Source organism: Macaca nemestrina, chromosome 5 (genome assembly GCF_043159975.1).
Source record: "Macaca nemestrina isolate mMacNem1 chromosome 5, mMacNem.hap1, whole genome shotgun sequence".
NCBI lineage: Eukaryota > Metazoa > Chordata > Mammalia > Primates > Cercopithecidae > Macaca > Macaca nemestrina.
Genome location: NC_092129.1, coordinates 47,339,608 through 47,358,232, shown reverse-complemented (window position 1 = coordinate 47,358,232; position 18,625 = coordinate 47,339,608). Strand labels below are relative to the sequence as shown.

The 18,625-nt window shown below is 36.8% G+C and overlaps 1 protein-coding gene across 9 annotated transcripts in view; it reads right to left on the bottom strand.

Moving 5' to 3' along the window:
* Positions 1-1,413: 1,413 nt before the first annotated feature.
* Positions 1,414-18,625, bottom strand: part of LOC105465745 (adhesion G protein-coupled receptor G6) — a 135,537-nt gene continuing 118,325 nt past the window's right edge. For 6 of the 9 annotated variants that reach the window (XM_011714313.3, XM_011714319.3, XM_011714314.3 and 3 more), the window contains 3 exons: positions 10,241-10,342; positions 9,424-9,576; positions 1,414-4,321 (listed from right to left, as the gene is read on the bottom strand). In XM_011714313.3, coding sequence (XP_011712615.2) covers positions 4,143-4,321; positions 9,424-9,576; positions 10,241-10,342 — 434 coding nt within the window. In that variant the 3' untranslated portion in view covers positions 1,414-4,142. Of the gene's footprint in view, positions 4,322-6,692; positions 6,739-9,423; positions 9,577-10,240; positions 10,343-18,625 lie in introns of all 9 variants that reach the window. The other 3 variants (XM_011714320.3, XM_011714322.3, XM_011714323.3) reach the window with 1 other exon arrangement.

The following is an 18,625-nucleotide window of genomic DNA, read 5'->3' as shown; positions in this document are numbered from 1 at the left end:
CACACTTACAACTTTTCGGTTTTTTTGAGATGGAGTCCCACTCTATCGCCCAGGTTGGAGTGCAGTGGCACGATCTTAGCTTACTGCAACCTCCACCTCCCAGGTTCAAACAATTCGACTGCCTCAACCTCCCAAGTAGCTAGGACTACAGGCATGCACCAACATGCCTGGCTAGTGTTTGTATTTTTAGTAGAGATGGGGTTTCACCATGTTGCCCAGGCTGGTCTTGAACTCCTGACCTCTGCCTGCCTTGGCCAACCAAAGTGCTGGGATTACAGTCATTAGCCACTGTGTCTGCTTTCCCCCCCCCCCCCCCCACTGTATAATTCAGATTACTCAATTTAGGTTGGAGCTGCCTATGGTAACAAAGCATCCTTTTTTCTTACTTTTTTTTTTTTTTTTTTTTGGCAGAACAGGCTATATAGAATATAAATGCAAACACTTGAAAATTTCACATTTATTCTCATTTCTCTCTAGGGAAGCAAAAAAAGAACTATTCTTCCTTGAAATGAAGACAGAAGGAAAAAGGGAGAGAGAACGGAAGAAAGGGGAGAAGGATTTTGGTGTGGAGGAGGGAGAGAGTTTATTTAATGTTTTTATATGAGAGAAATGGAATGTTATTCATCTGGAAACAGAGAAGTGCTTCCAAAACACTGAACTTATAAAGACCAATTCCTCCAGATTTCAAAAATATTACCAACACAGGTCAGCCTGCAAATCAAATATGTATTTTTCATTTGTTCCCCAATTCTATCCCTCCAGCTTTCTGAAGTAACCTGCATGAAAATCACTGTAGATGAGCCTTAAGCAACTGCTTGTCTATTTTCTTAACATGCTTGGCCAGGAGTTGTGAACATTGGCTTGGAAGACCTGGTTTAGCAGTGACCGTCAAAACACCTCACAACTTTGCACTGGGCACACACTTTGCTGAGTAGGGCAGTAAGTAAAATTGGGCTTTGGCTCACTGCAGAAAAAATGTTATCCTAAATATCCACAGTAAAAGGAAGTGGGGAGGTTCTGTTCTCATCAAGTAAGTGAAGTTCACTAAAACGTATCAAGCCTCTCACAATGAAAATAGCAACTATAAATGTGAGAAAAATATCCCAGGTTCTATCTTCTACAGGTTACTGACTCAGTCCCTTTTGAGGATACTGAAGATATTCCCCAAAGGAAACCTGCATTACTTTTAATCTGCTATAGAACTTGGCTTTGCATCAGTCATCCCAAGAAATTCTAAGAACTTCAAAATGCATTAATCCTTAGTGAACTGGATCTGTGTAATATACTCATTCCAAGTGTTTTGGCAAAGTAGCCCTATGTCACTAGCTTAATTGGTGGCAGATTATTTTCCAGCTGTCAAATAATCTTTTCCTATTTAGGAGTCAGAAGTAAAAACATTCACTCATAAAGGAATTGAATAACTTGGAACGTGAACAACATAAGTATTTATTTGAAAAACACTTTCCATTTAAGTAAAATGGCAAATTAGCTAGAGTAGCTTCTCACTGCTAATTCTATTTGCACTCACAGTCACTTTTATTCATCATATTCAAAGATATTGCTACCAAAAATGATTTCACAAAGTATTTAGAAAAAATATATACAGTCTCTCTAATAGAAAGTTAATTAAAACAACAAAGCTAGGCAATATCAAGCTAAGATAGGAAACCAATTGACATGTATAAACACAAATAAATAAATATGTACAAAAGAATCTATGCCAACAATAGACAAAAATCTTTACAATGCGGTAAATGGTGACAAGAATGGAAAATATCTCAGGATCCTAGACTACAACTCTAACACAATGTAGTTTAATAACAGGGAAAAAGAAAAGAAAACATAATGAAAAGAGAGTCTGAATTGATGCTATTCGCAAAGGTAGGCTGAACTAAATTTAGGCTCCCCAGCTAAATTCCTGACCCTCATCTGATGGGGGCCTAAATGGAGGTGAGAACTGCATGCTTAGAACTGACAACAGAATTTGGCTCAATCTTTCAAATCCATTTACAAATGTTTCTGTTGAGCAATTTCTTAATTTTTTCTCATCTGGTTATTGAAAATTTCTAAAGTGGAGCTGACATTGTCAAATATGAAAAAAATATTTTTCTGGAGCCATATGAATATGAGTAGAAATCAAAAGCAAAGCCATTTTTGAAGCTATATCTTAATTACTATTGACTAAGAACTTTGGGCAGAAATCTGACTAGTTAGAAAGCTAACTAATTAAAATCTACCATGAATGTCTAAGGTATTGAGGGAAATGTATATGAATATTCAGTGACTAAGATTCATTTTCATCTATATGTTGTAACCTCTGCCAAAATAAGCAGCCTGTTAATATATGCCTATTGAAAAGGATTTGGCTTTGCTGTAGTGAATCTCAGTGACCTTAGATTTACTATTCTTTTCTACTGAATATAACCTTCCCCTGTGAAAGCCACGCTGGGTAATGCTCTTGTCTCCCAGGATGGTGTTGCAGGATGTTGCAAAATGGAACAGTAATAAAAAACCCACTACCTCATTATCTCATCATCTGCTGGAGCCGGGCAAATAGCTTCCTGATTGAAGCTCAGCAAAAGGTGAGAGGTCCCTAGGGTTGCTGTGTAGCCTGAAAGCTCTCCCATGTCTCAGACTGCAAACTGCCTGTTTTTTTGGGGGGCAGAGAGGAAGGCCTCTAGGTTCCAGGTTCTGAACTTTGCGTTTAATCAGACTGGCTTTACCAGAACGTCTCCTTTTCTTATCACTTAACGGTGTTGCCTCCCAGAACCTGATACTTCCCAGATAACCCAGAGCAAATGTGAAAAAGTACAGCATGCACTGAGACCGATTTCTAAGAAACTACATGGATTCCATCATCTAAGAACAATTACAGTGTGGTCTCCTATACATTCATTAGCAAGCAAGCATTACTCAGAATAATCTGAGAGTTAGGTAAGCTGCATAACAGTATGCAAGGCTCCTATGCAGCAGCCGATCCATAAATAATACACCATCTATCTTGCCAGACCTCCTTAGGCTCTTATATACTATAACCAGAGGACTGACACACAAGGAGTTTTTAGACTAGCTATTGCAGACACAGCTGTTTATAAATTATTTTGATTATTATGACTCACCCATATGTCTCACTTCATATTCCTTGGAACAAAACTCTCAATGGGGAAATACGAGGCTTTCATTTGTGTGTTAGGAAATGTCTTAAAGTCTCCAAAGCAAGGACAGAACCAGAGAGTCTCAACTATGTGTCTCCTAAAAGGAAAATTCCACTGCATACAGCTTGCCTAATGGAAATTCTCCTTCCTCCCCCAAGCCTATGGGCTTAATATACAGTAGAGGGGCAAAAGTAGAGGTGTAAGATCATTCTTAAACAACTCCTGGGAGGTCCACATTGATGGAACATCAACACTAAACTTAACTCGAATGTATGGGATTAAATTATACTTAATGCTTTGGCCCTATGCCTTGAATAGAATAAGTAAAATATTAGAAATTCATATAGCCTCATTTAACTAGGTCAACATTTTGGGAAAACTTTCTTAAGCATGTTATGGTTCTGAAGGAGTAATATTTAAAATAATAAAAAAATCCTTTGGGTCAAGCACTAAACAATCTTTTCTGCCTGTGGTTGAAATGTCATTGAAAATGAGAACATGGTACTGCATCCACGGAAAGTAACACTGGAATGGGATTTGTGGGCATTCAAAATAGTTACATTTTTTATTGTTGAGAAAGAAGACGCAGAAAATGGGTACAGCCAGATATAATGACTAGGTGGACTAAAATGAGCTCTATCTAGGGTCTTCCTCAGCGTTGCTTCTCCCTTGTCTCTAATTTGAATGTCTCCCCTGAATTATGATTACTCTGATTCAATTATACATTTTAAAAATCATAGCTTCTGTGGCTACTGAGTCATGTTGCTCTCAGTACTGAAGTTTTAGTGATGATGACAACTCTTCCATGGAAGAAATATATTAAAAAGAAAAATTATGAATTTCACAAAAGCCTTCTTAACAAAATACATTCCTTATATATATGCAGTTACCTAGGTAATAGCACATTTACATCGCTAGTTGCAGTTTTCACTGCTTGGAAATCTTCACATTTCTGCAGATTGATTTCTTTTTGTTACATTAAAGACATTAAAACTTTGTGCTGTGGCTGAAGGTGTCTGACATGATAATGTTTTTGTAGAAGTTGTCTGAATGAGCATTGCAATAACCCTTGACCTTATCAATGACCTGATGGACAGGGATGATTGATGTTTGATCTCCATCAGCATGGGCCAGTTTTGACAAGGACTTGTCCATGGAAGCATTGTCTGCAAGAAACGATACAAGAAATTAGGTTCAAGATGAGCTGGTGGCATGCCTACACCATACTGTATACTCCGTTTTGCACATTAAAGAAGAACAAAAGAAAATAAAGCTCCAATTCTTTCTTAGATTAGGTAATAGGCAACACTAAACTTCCATGTTTTTCTTCTTCTAAGAATACTCCTGATAGTCACTGAGTGTCAACTTGCCTTCTAGTAATTTGTACTGTGGCTAGCTGTAAGAAATATTCTTGCATGTAGCAGAGCCAATGAAAAAATATTTGGAAAACCACTTCAAAAATATATGCACTATGGCTTGAAAGATGTACAAAATTCCAAGGAATTGGAATGTGCTGAAATGTTTGTGGAAGAAATTATATCTAAGATATGTTTTCAAAAATATAGGAAGGGAAAAATGGGTAGGGGTGTATAACTGGCTATAAATTGATGGGTACAAGGGGATTTATAATAGGATCCTCTCTACTTTTTATATATGTTTGACACTTTTCATAATAAAAAATTTTACAAAATTAAATTTATAGGATTTTGGAGAATAAAAGCAAATGAAAGTAAATATGAAAAGCTACTTTGAACGTATTTTCCCAAGGTTTTTAGTTGGATAAATGATTGGAATATAGCAAAAAGGGTACTTCTTATGAATTATTTTTTAATTATAGCAATCAAAGTTATTACCAGAAATATTTTAATAGAAAATGATTTATTTGTATTAATTATCTTATAGTTTCAGAACGATGTTATTGCTAACAGCACTATTATAGCAACTGATAGTAGTAAAAGACTGCTAAATAATTTTTTCTAAAATTTTCAGCATCATATATTTAAATGTTATTTCCTTATACAGAAAAGCTTTCTAAAATTGACTCAGAATGCTCTGAAACTCATTTACACTCTATTATCTATAAACACATATGGTTGTCTTCATGTATCCTACAAATATCTTTTAAGTTCCTCCCTCTCCAAATACACTTTAGGGAAAAATTCTACCCTCAAATTAACCAAATTATAGAAACTTTACACTGATAAAGAAGATATGAACTTTTATAAAGTATTCAGTTTCCTATGTACCTTCTTCATACATTGTGGAAGAGGCAAAAACTCTATCCTGAAAAACTTTTAGAAATCATGGCTCCGAAATTGGAATCTTCACTCCAAGGCTTTTTACATTTTGAGTATGCTGGACTCAGTATGTGACAAAACATTTAAAATCCATCAATAATTGGTAAAAGCCATTATCATCATGATATCTGTTGTCTCTGGAAACTATTCAAATTGCTTAACTATTATCTTGTGTTGAAGCAGACACTAAATACGATGAGGGCTAAAAAGGGAAATGGGATATTCAACCTACACTAAAGGATGCCAGAGAAAAGAATAGATGGTTCATGGAAAGAACGGACAAACTGAAGCATGGTGGAACAACTGAAGCATTTTCCAATATTGGTGAGGAAAAGGCTCAAGAAGTCATGACAAAAGGCCCCTCCCCATTAGGCTCTCAGCAAGCTGATTGATTCTGAGCTTCCTTTCAGTTCATATATTCACTAGCCATTGGTTTTCTGGTGGGGATTTTTCTATTGACTTATATATCAATAATGAATAATTAGTGTTCGGTGTTTTTAGAAAACCACATATCCTCAGAGATAACAAGGATATAGTCACTCTGCTTCCTTTGTAACTTCTAGTGGCATGTACTTTTAGAGATTTTGAACAGCCTCATTTCAACAATGTGATCCAATTTAGTGGGTCTTCACAGTTTAATAAAGCAAAATTCTGAATGAGGGCTGTATTTTTATATATGCTATTCCCAGTCTTCTGGTTAGATAGTACATTATGGGTAATAAAGACTTTGATTATAGTCGCAAATCTGAAAACCAGGGGCTAGGGGTATGAACTATTATTTGACCTATGCTGAAATTTCAAGCAGATAACAATTCTCACAAAGCAGGCTTGGAATTGACAATTTCACTTATATGATGACTTCTATGAATGTACCATGACATATCCAGAAATCCATATGAGCAGTGGAAAAATAAAGCATTTCATGCCTTCTACAACAAATCTTTTCTCAAGTACTGCTTTTTGTCATTATTTTACATAATGTGTGATCCACTCACTACAGACCATGGTACATTTCCTAGAAGGAGCGGCTTGCAGATACCCCATGCAGAGAAGAACCAGCACAGCACATACTATCATTCAAGATTTCAGAAATTCCAGTTCAGTGCAGGAATGTCATTGTGCTAGCTGAAAAGAACAAGCCATTTTGCTGATGCAGCAAGAATCTTAGCTTAATCCATGCAAATATTCTCTTATTACCTTGCAAAAAATTCATGCATTCAAAAAAGTAATGAAAGTTTACCTGAATGATCCACTTTTGTTGAAGGAATGCTCATAGGAGACATTATCTACACCATAAACATATGAATATCTAGATCAATTCCAAGAAATGAACCAACTAGATATCCATGATGATATGCAGTGATGTTTTCCATACCCTGAGTGATCCCCAGGATGCTAACTGTCCCACTGAGAACTGGCTGGGTGGCCAAAGCCTATGTGAAGTCAGTTGACTGTAAACCAGGATTTATTATACTATTGAAGTAATGCCATATAACTAACTATATTCTCATCCTAGTTGTCAAGAACCCATTTAGCCCCAAGGGTTTTTTGTTAAGGGAAACAAGAACATTAATGCATTCTAATGTAAATGATGAGATAATGGGTGCAGCACACCAACATGGCTCATGTATACATATGTAACAAACCTGCACATTGTGCACATGTACCCTAGAACTTAAAGTATAATAATAATAATAATAAAAGGCTGAGTGTGGTGGCTCACATCTGTAATCCCAGGACTCTGGGAGGCTGAGGCAGGAAAATTCCTTGAGCCCAGGAGTTTGAGACTAGCCTGGGCAAGATGATGAAATCTCATCTCTACAAAAATACAAAAATTAGACAGGTGTGGTGGTGCACACCTGTAGTTCTAGCTACTCGGGAGGCTGAGGTAGGAGGATTGCTTGAACCCAGGAGGCAGAGGCTGCAGTAAGCCTCTACCGTGAGTGTGCCATTGCACTCCAGCCTGGTAAACAGAGTGAGACCCTGTCTCAAAAAATAAAAAAAATAAAATAAAATAAAATAAAATAAAATAAAATAAAATAAAATAAAATAAAAACAACAGATGAAATAAAAAGAAGAACACACAATATTTTAAAATAGTAAAGTCTGCCTTTGGACCTCCATCTCTGCATTTCCTCTTTTATCTTCTAGTCTGTTTTTCCCCGAATCCTATAGCCCTTTCTTTCCTTAATATTTTCAAAATGCCTCATGTTCCAAACTAACTGCCTTGTTATCTTCTTTCCTCTTTTAAGACTGGCATTTCTTCAGGCCAGCTATTTTCAGCTGTTTAAGAGGAAAGCAATTCGATTGGTTTAATTCCTATTTATTCATAACTGATAAGGCATTAAGTATTTGTATTTCAGAAGGGGAGGCAAAATCAGTATCAAATTTTAAGTATGGTTAAATAAAGTGAAAAAAATTCATTATAAGCAAAAGATATTTTGTGCCAAGGAACCACCAAATGAGTAGAATAATCTATCTTAGACTATACACCTGCCATCAATTTCTTTACACAGGTATTCTTAAGCAGAGGTACACAAACTTCTTTAATTTTATGCAAAATTGTGAAGATGATTCAAAATATGTACCTTTTTTTCTGGAAGAGAATAGCCTTCATTCAGTTCCCCCCAAAATGTCAAAATGTCCTAGACTCCAAGAAACTTTAAGAACTGCTGTCCTAAGTTGCTCCAAGTTCTTGGATTTTTAATTAATTTTGGAATTAACGAACTCTCTAAACACTCAACACTTTTTCCATAGTACTATCATGAATCCCAGGCAGTGGCCACTCCAGTGGCAAGACGTAGAAGATGGTGCAAACAGGGACATGTATAAGCATTCAAATGTACACCAGGGTCATCTGCAATTCAAGTATTTGCAATATGAATAATTACAGATGCATCACACACCTTACTCCCTATTTGCAAAAAGCCAAGTATTAATCTTCTTTGTGCCATTCACCTCTGCTCATGTTTAATAGCTAAACAAATTAAAAATTAAAAAGTTATTTCCATTATCCTTTTAGAATTATCTTTAATTAGGAAAGTGCTCTGTTTTAAATGTTGACAGCTGTCTGCCAGGGGTTTAATTTAAAAGCAGCAATTCTATTATTTCCCTTTGAAAATATGAAAAGGTTACACATTTTCACATCATTCACTATCAAGTGCTGCAAAATATTACTATTTTTTTGAGATGGGGTCTTGCTATGTTGCCCAGGCTGTGGTGCAGTGGCTCAATCATATCTCACTGCAGCCTGAACTCCAGGGCACAAGCAATCCCCCCATCTTAGCCTCCAGAGCAGCTGGGACTCCAGGCATGTGTCACAGCACCTGGCTTAAATTCTTCTTTATTTCCATGGTGTCTTCAGGATTTTTCACATACATGTTCAGTGTCAGAATGTGCAGTAATTGCAAATATCGTGAAAAAACAGGATATTATGAAAGACAGTGATTCTTATAGCCCTGTATCACCGTCCAAATATTATGTTCTTTTCATATGTAATCAGCAATTTAAAGGGCAGTCATCAATAACATTTGTAATGGTTAAGGAATTAACTCTTAAATAAAATGTACATCCTAGATATTGTTTCTTCCTGTTCCCATGACAACTTTTCCAATAACTATCATACCATGCTGAAATAACCTGTAATTCAATTTTTAATTTTAAAAATATATAACTTTTAAAATAAAATACCATAATTTTTAAAGATAATCAAGTTTTTGAATTAAATGATGAAGTTACAATAATATACAGAGTGAATTATTATGGTTATATAGCTAGAGTTTGGGTTACAAAATTTTTAAAAGGACAAAATATTCATAAAGGTGTTTGGTGACATCTTCAAACATTTTTATTTTCATAAATCTAAAAGATGTACCCTCTCAGGCACTGTGATTCATCAATCTTCATGATATGCCAGTTTTTGCAATGAAAAATGTGATGAGAACTAAACTTGAGGACATCTTTAGACTCACCTGTGTGGCTATTCCTTTTGAAATAGGTGGTAGAGCTGGATTTAGATTTGGATGTAAGATAGGTTGAGTTGGAACCAATGGAGCTCGAAGACAAAGATTTTCCTAGATTATCAGAACTTTTCTTGATGATATTGGTAGCTGTCTTACTCCAATCTGAAAGAAAAATGACACCACTGTATCAATCTGCTTTACAGGGAATATGAACTGCTCTGAAAAAATCATCACTGCATTATTTATCTGGAGCATCTGATTTTCTGATATGCTGGCAATGGCTCAGAGAGGAGACTGACATGTAAACAATAAGAGGAAATTGATAATTTCTTACTTTGATCTTGTATATGTACTATTTAAAATCTCACTTTCAATATACCAAGGATGAGAAGTAACCACTAACAGTAAAAAGAAAAAGAAAGATAAAGAAAAAAGACAAAGTAGGTTTTTTTCAGTTTTTTCTTTTCTTTTTTTTTTTAATACTGAGAAAAAATCTATTTGCCTAATAATGTAATCAGGGGTCTTAAAAATGTGGAAAGGTGAGTCTTGCATAGTGGAAGCTCTGGGTATATGGGTTGTTAAATTAGACATCAAACCTCGGGGAACTCATTTAACTCATGCTTCCCCTCTGCAGAATAGAAGGGTTGGGCCCAAAATTCTCAGATCTCTTCCAGCCCTGATATTCTGTGATTCCAAATAGGCATCTTCACATGCTCCACTTCAACAGCTTGCTACCACTGGGACTGGGTTGCTTTGACAATGGAAGACTGAATGACAAACTTTCCCATCTACTTTAAGATGTATAATTTAATCAACAATCCTTTACCTGAGTTATCTGCTAACCGAAATCTACCACAGCAGAGATGCCGCCGCCACTGTTTCTGAACATTCTCCTTCATAGCACAGTGGAAGATGAATATAAATAAGCCTGTGACAAAAGAAAATATAAATATTTAAGCCAACTGACACATCTTTAAAGAGAAATCTTATAAAATACATGGATTCATTTTAATTTTAATTTTTTTACATCAAAGTCACTAAGAAACAAAGATCTTAAAGAAATGAATCTTACAGTATGTAGCAGACACTTTAATCCTTTAGAAGATAACATAAAGGCTCTGATAAAACTAAAATAACCACAGGGATCTGATTCTGTCTTTGCCTGTTCTGTTCAGCATTCATTATGACTTAACCTAAAAGCCAAGCTGAAATAAGCAACATTCAATTCTAGAAGTATTTAGTATTTCCCATATATTTGTCCTAAAATTATGTTAAAACTTTCCATACATATTTTAACAAAATAGAAAATGGAAAACACACATAAGCTCATCATCTGTTTCAATTTGTGTATTCTGAGCTATTTTACATATGTATATTACAGTTATATTCATAGTATATTAGCTTGGGCCATAGAAAAGTGGTATTTTTGCAGGTGAAACATGGCACCAAATCAGCAAAATCATGTGGCTCCACCTGGCCTACTTTAGCCTTTCAAGATTTTAATACAGAAATATTTCCATAATGAGAGAGAGTCTTCATATTTATAGTCACTTCTTGTGCTTATCAAAATCTGTCATTTGTATCATAGAAGTCAATACCTTTTAACTTTTCATGGCATTTGCTTCTGCATTTTAACTCTCTCCTTGAGGTGCCATCAATCTTTCTCTCTATTCCTCTATACTTGGTTATTGCCATTAACTTACAAGCATACTGTTAAAACACTTTTTTAAAGAACAAACAAAAAAATTCTTCCCTTAACCTCCAATTTTCTTCCAGCTTCAATCTCTTTATTCCTTTTCCCAATAAAACTTCTTGAAATGGTTAACTTTCACTGCCTCCACTTTTTCTGACACCTTCTCATCTCCACCCAGTCCAAACAGATTGCTATCCACATCAGTGACCCCACTATGACAACTCTTGTAAGAATGATGGCGACTCCAATATTGCTGAGTTTCCCATGACCACTTTACTAGACCTCTCAGCAGCACTCAACACAATCAAACAGCCCTTCATTCTCGAGGTCATTTTCTCCCAGTTTTCTTCCTAGTTTGCTGGGGATTCCTTCTTGGTCTCTCTAGTAGATTCTTCTGCTTTACTCTAAAAAAGGTTTACATGTCCTGACTAGGTCCTGGGTTTCTATCTCTTCTATGGTTACACTGCCACTTGGGGTACTAACACTTCTAAAATATAAGCACTACATAGTGATTTTTATATTTGGTTCTGCCCTTTCTCTCCCCTAACCCCCACCAGGATTGCAACATATATTGCTCATAGGACATCTTCATTGGGCTGTATCTTCACTCGGCAGCATTTCACATCCCAGATGTTCTGAACAGAAGTTCTCACAATCATGACCCTCAAATACACACACACCCCTTTAATTCTCAATGTGTCCAGCTCATTCCAGCCCAATACCATGCTGAATGCTCTTCTCCCAGATCTTTCCATAACACCTTCCTACCTATCATTCTGGTCTCAGACCAACTGTTAACTCCTCAGAGAGGCCCTCAGCAACCGTTATTTATTTTTTTAAATTTTAACCTTTAGTCACTCCCTTTCACATATGTACTTTTTTTCACAGCACTCTTCAGTATCTGACATTCTTGTATTCCTCATTTATTCATTTATTCCTTTGCTTGATGGTCTCTTACTAGCAGATAATAAGCTCCAAGAGAACAGGGATATTTGTGTATTCAATGCTGTGCTGACTATTTCAAGAATTATGCAGGAACTTGATGAATGTTTATTGATGGAATGAATGGTAATCAAGATCAATCAACCATGTAGTCTACATGAGTTAATTGAATGCTTACATGTATACTCTAATGTGTTAAATGTGTTTGGAGATGGGGAGATTAAAATAGGAGTGAGCAGTCAAATTAAGAGGTAATAGGAATGAAATGAAAACACATTTAATGGAAAAGTTTCTGAAAAGCATGCAAATAAGTTGCTGAAGTTGTGTCCCAGTAAAATATTAAGCAGTATATCTACATAAGGGAGGGCTTTTTAGGGGATCTGGGGCTTGAACTGAACCTTAAGTTCAGTAGGGAAGTGAGGGAAGTTTTCAGGAAGGGTAATTAATTCAGTGATAATTTATTAAGCACTGCTAAGCAGGAGGCACTGTGTTTTAGGAGTTGGAGATTCAACGGCGAACAAGGTAGACCATCCTTGTATTCATAGAACAAAGAGTCTATTATGGAACGGCATAAATGTAAAACTTATGACACTCCTTTTAAGGGATCATTAAAACTTATACGTTCCTTTTGAATATGGAGTATTCATCAAGAAAACTACATTATAGCTTGTACAATGGAAAAAGTGGGGAAAAGTCTTAACAGTACTCTCTTTAGATGTGCATAAATTTGCAAAATATGTCTAAGGTTATGTTTTATGTCTTAATACAAAGATTCAAAGTAGCCCTTAGTTTTCAGAATAAATTATATTATTAGCAAATATTATTATAGAAAAGGAGCTTAATTTCTTTTTTTTTTTTTTTTTTTTTTTTTTTTTTGAGATGGAGTCTGGCTCTGTCGCCCAGACTGGAGTGCAGTGGCCGGATCTTAGCTCACTGCAAGCTCTGCCTCCCGGGTTTACGCCATTCTCCTGCCTCAGCCTCCCGAATAGCTGGGACTACAGGCGCCCGCCACCTCGCCCGGCTAGTTTTTTGTATTTTTTAGTAGAGACGGGGTTTCACCGTGTTAGCCAGGATGGTCTCGATCTCCTGACCTCGTGATCCGCCCGTCTCGGCCTCCCAAAGTGCTGGGATTACAGGCTTGAGCCACCGCGCCCGGCCTAAAGGAGCTTAATTTCTACATGATGGGTCCTGATCACAGTAAAATGACTAGGCTGATTTTCCTCTGGGTTTAGCTTGTTGTTTGGTGATTAACAAGCTCTGAGCACAAGCCCTGATACTTAATAGGTGCTGTCTATAAATTCCTATTTAAATTACTGAAGAAGCATTACATATTTTGACTTGCAGAAAAAAGCCACTATAAAAGTACTGACTACATTTGGTCATTGATTTCAAGTAGATGACCAGCCCATAAAAAAATTCCTGGGGGCCAGGCGTGGTGGCTCACACCTACAATCCCAACACTTTGGGAGGCCGAGGCAGGTGGATCACAAGGTCAGGAGTTCAAGACCAGCCTGGCCAACATAGCGAAACCCCGTCTCTACTAAAAACACAAAAAATTAGCCAGATGTGGTGGTTGGCACTTGTAATCCCAGCAACTTAGGAGGCTATGGCAGGAGAATTGCTTGAACTCAGAAGGCAGAAGTTGCTGTGAGCCAAAATAGCGCCATTGTACTCCACCCTGGGTGACAGTATGAAACTCCGTCTCAAAAAAAAAAAAAAAAAAAAAAATTCTTGGGAAATTCAAATACGTTGATCTCTGAGAGGTATGAATAAGGCATATAACGACCTAAGTAATAGTGCATTGCAGTTATTACTATTGTCATTTGATATTAATATATGGTTATATACATATTTACATAAATATGATTTTATTACTATATAATTTATTACTAATACTTTATTGGTAATTAAGTAATTTGTAAAGGAAATGAATCCTAATGATCTATTTCTTTGAAATGTTAGATAGGGTAGAGAAGTTTTTTTTTTTTTTTTAAGAGACAGGGTCTTACTCTGTTGCCCAGGCTTGAGTACAGTGGTGCAACTGTAGCTCACTGCAGCCTTGAACTACTGGGCTCAAGCAATCCTCCTGCCTCAACTTCTTACGTAGCTAGGACAACAGGCATGTGCCACCACATCTAAATAATGTTTTGTGGAGATGAGGATTTCGCTATGTTGCCCTAGCTGTTCTAGAACTCCTGGCCTCAAATGATTCTCCTGCCTCAGCCTCCCAAAGCACTGGGATTACAGGCATGAGCCATCGTGACTGGCTGGGAAGTTCTAATTTAACAAAAGAAAAGTTCTAATAAATATAAATCAATTTCAATTATTTAGAATGCAAACAAGCATCTCGTGAAGGTCTCTGTGCTCCAGGTTGGGGAGGAAGAGTTGGAGAGGGCACCGGCTGCACACTCTCCTGGCCTATGCTAGGGCATTACAAGTCTCAGAGTAAGGGAAGATTTTCTTCTATACTCAGAATCCCTCAGAGCAGGCTTTGCAGGCTGATCCTCCTTCACAGGAATTAAGGAATAGATATCACTCAGTTAGGATTTCATTCTCACACTCTACATGACTAAATCTCATTGCTTTTCAAAGCCTTTCCATACTTACTACATTCCCTAGTCAGGTTGCCAATATAGTAAATCCTTTCAATAAGCAAATATACTTTGTACCACCAGCACTTTGAATAGGCAAAAGTGTGTAAATAATTTGAATTGGTTACTAGATTATTTTAAGTTTTGAAGAGAGTGTGGCAGTTACACAGTAGAGTGGACTGAAGGAAGCCTGAGGTAAGGTAAATAGAGGCTACAGATGATGGAGGCTGCAGCTCTAGAGAAGGAAGTCCGCATTGTCTCAGCTTACTCTATTTTCCTTTAACGGGGTCAGAATTTCCAGAATTTGTTCTTGGAGGTATTTCTGTCACACAGCTAGAAATATAGGTAACTGTGTATTCTTAAACAATTGTTTAACAGAGACACATTTTAGAGCTGGAGGGGAATATAAACTTCAATGAAGGTCTTTCGTTCCTAGGCATTAATCCAGGTATTATTTATTAGAGGTCCTCACATTTAGCAAATGATTTTTAGTTCTGGGTAGAAGGAAAAATTGCTGAATGTTGCTTCCCTTAATACTCTATTATTCTTTTGTAACACCTAGTAGTTTTTCTGCATGCTATATATCCCGGAAAAAAAAGTCAGAGGTTGAGTCTGGTGTTCTGAGGATATCAGAAAAGAATCAGGTCACAGACTCAGTTTCTTAGCCTTGTTGGGTACTAAAATGTGAATTATTTTGAGAATCAGATGCTAACCACAGTCAGAGAGGATAATGTTTAAGATAAGACTGACTTAATAAAACAGTTTTTTAGATTGTATAGTGCTGTCCTGTATCATAATTATATAACACTAAATGACATTGTCTATTTTTAAGTAACCATTGTGGTCTGTAAATATACAGGTACTTAATAATTTTTGGAAACACTGGAGAGGAGAAGTCATTTAAATGTTCTACCTTCCACTATGAATTGTGATGCTATGGAACAAAATTAGATAATAAGAGTAACAAATTAGAATTCTTAGGAATGAATATACTTTAAATTTTAAGGTATTGTATTTATAATATATATATGGTCAATCCTATAATCTTGAGATACATTTCTATTTTAAATAAGAATAGGATTCTCATAACAGATTATTTTACTATTTGTAGTAACTAGCCCTTTTTTTTTTCCCATGAATTTAAGTTAGTCTAGCAATAAACATTATACCAAAATTCCTCCAGGACAAAATATCCCTTTTAGAGTTTAGTAGCGGGCAGTGTGGCAGGCACCTGGATCTGTAACAGCACACACAAGCAATATGGAAAGAAATTCTGAACACTTCAGGAAGGAGCAGTAGAAAATGAAGACAGAGAGTCAAATGCACCTGGAGGCTAATGTGAGAAAACATGGCTATTCCCTCTTAAATTCTGAGGTTGAGGCTTTTGTTTTTTGTTTTGTTTTGTTTCCTCCATCTACTTATAGATTTCGGTGTTAGAAGCAGGACTAAAATCACAAACTTTAATGGAGTTCTACGTTGACAACCAAGAAAATCTGTCTGATTTCTCATTTCAATCTCTGTTTCTTTCGTTTCAAGATGGAGTCTGGCTCTATCGCCCAAGCTGGAGTGCAATGGTGCGATCTCAGCTCACTGCAACCTCTGCCTCCTGGGTTCAAGCAATTCTCCTGCCTCAACCTCCTGAGTAGCTGGGATTACAGGCACGTGCCACCATGCCTGGTTAATTTTTGTACTTTTAGTAGAGGCGGGCTTCACCATATTTGCCAGGCTGGTCTCAAACTCCTAAGCTCGTGATCCGCACACCTCAACCTCCCAAAGTGCTAGGATTACACGCATGAGCCACCACGCCTGCCCTTTGCTTTCTATCATTTTTTTCCCCTTTGCTAATCTTCATATCACCTAGGAAATATATGCTCTTCTAGCTTTCTGGAAAGAGCATTAAGATGTGACCAGAACCAGGACAATCAGGTTTTACTTTTCATGGTACTTGAAGCTTTGTTTAACATTGTCCATGAAAGGTAGAAGCTAAAATGGCCCAAAAGATTGAACACAGAATTAAAGCTTTTACGTCATCCTGAAAAGCTAGTGCCAGTTCAAGAAATCTTCATATATCACAAAAGGGAGTTCATGATAGACCTCTTCTGGTGCATTTTAGCCTGGAAAACTATCACTCTGGATAATCCAAGCCAAAATTCCTTAGAATTTTCAGCTTGATAACTGCCCTGATTCTTTAAGAATCCATTCTATGCTAGTACAATAAGGAAAAAAACCTTCACTCTTGTTAGATGAGCAGATTCCTAATCAGCTCTGTAAACTTTCATCCCATCCTTAGCCCTGCCTTCCTTTCACTTCCATCTTTCACTAACCAGAGGTATATGCTTACCTTTAAAAAAAAAAAAAAACTGTAATTATGAATTGAAAATGTTTTAATTCTCAGTAAAATTTGCAATTTCCTCATTTAAAATAAATAACATTTTAATTGTAATGGAGAAAGGGTGTTGCAAGTAACACACAAGTGCTGAAAGTGGGCCTACGGGGGTTGTTAGGACAGAAAATGTATCGAATGCCAACTTGTCTAATACTCCTAAGAGAAAGACTCTTATGGGCCAAGGCTGGTTCAGCAAATATAGTGAAGGAAGGTGGTGAATAAGTAGCCAAGAAGGTTTTCAAAACTTGGAGTGAGAAACATTCTGAAAAATCTCAAGTAGTGAATTTAACTTTTGATATCTAATCCTTTCATCTACCAGAGAACACATTCAAGTAGCATGTTTGAAAAATAATAATACACCCATTTCTAAGTATTGATATTATGTTTACCGTAGATTGTATGGGGTTGTGTTCAACCTTGGTCTTATTAGAGCTATTTAACGATTCAGGGGGGAAAAGATACACTTAGATATTTAGGCTAGAAATTTGGCTCCCACATAGAACTCATTCCTTTCGCTTGTTTTAAACAACGATCCATGGCTTTCTGGGCAAATGTAAAATGAGTAGCCAAAGGGATGTTCTCATATCTTTCTGGTTATCAAAAGTTAAAGAATTTCTAGAAACAGTTTCCTTGGATACTACTATACAGTAAAATTCAAGGCAATGCATATTATAATGTACTTGGTGTTCTAAAAAGTCCCTTTGAAGCATCTAGGTAGAGAGGGGGGAAACAGACAACCTTGGGTCCTCATCTCTTAGAGTTCTTCAGCAACTAAAGACCACTGACACTTTCAGCAGAATTATCATCAACAAACTGGATAAATATTCTAAGTTGACTTTTTTTCTTCCCTTGGATAATAAATATCCAGAAATACAATTAAAGAGAAGACTGCAGATATAGATAACTTCAGGGATGTGAGATGCATTACAGTGGGTAGTAATGACTGGTGTTTTAATCAGGTCACGAGCATAAAATACTCTGGCAGGTTTTTTGTTTTTGTTTTTGTTTTTGTTTTCCCCCCCCCTGCCGAGACAAGGCCTCACTCTGTCGCCCAGGCTGGAGTACAGTAACATGATAATAGCTCACTGTAACCTTGAACTTCTGGGCTCAAGCAATTGATTTGCCTCAGTCTCCTGAGTAGCTAGGAATACAGGCACACCACTGCACCTAGTTTTTCTATTTTTATTTTTGTAAAGATAGGGTATCACCAAATTGCCCAGGTGGGTCTTGAACTCTTGGTCTCAAGAAACCCTCCTGCCTTGGCCTCCCAAAGCACTGGCATTACATGCGTGAGCCACTGTACCTGATCAGTTCTGGAGTTTTGATGGGAAAAATTGGTTAAAAACGAGTTATAGCAGATATTTGGGAAGTAGCCACATACTCTAGGTACCACTGATTTTTGACCATATTAGTCTAGGTGACCTCTGAGCTCCTGAGTAGCCTGTGTCCAAATCTTTAAACAGCTTCTGTTTTCATTTGTCACACAGACACAGTCAGCTAGCTATGTGGCTGGGGATCTTGAAGGGTTTATGGCTCTCTCTGGAAACTTCTTAAATCCTCCTTTCATACTACCAAGGTGCCCTTTAGAAAATTATTTCT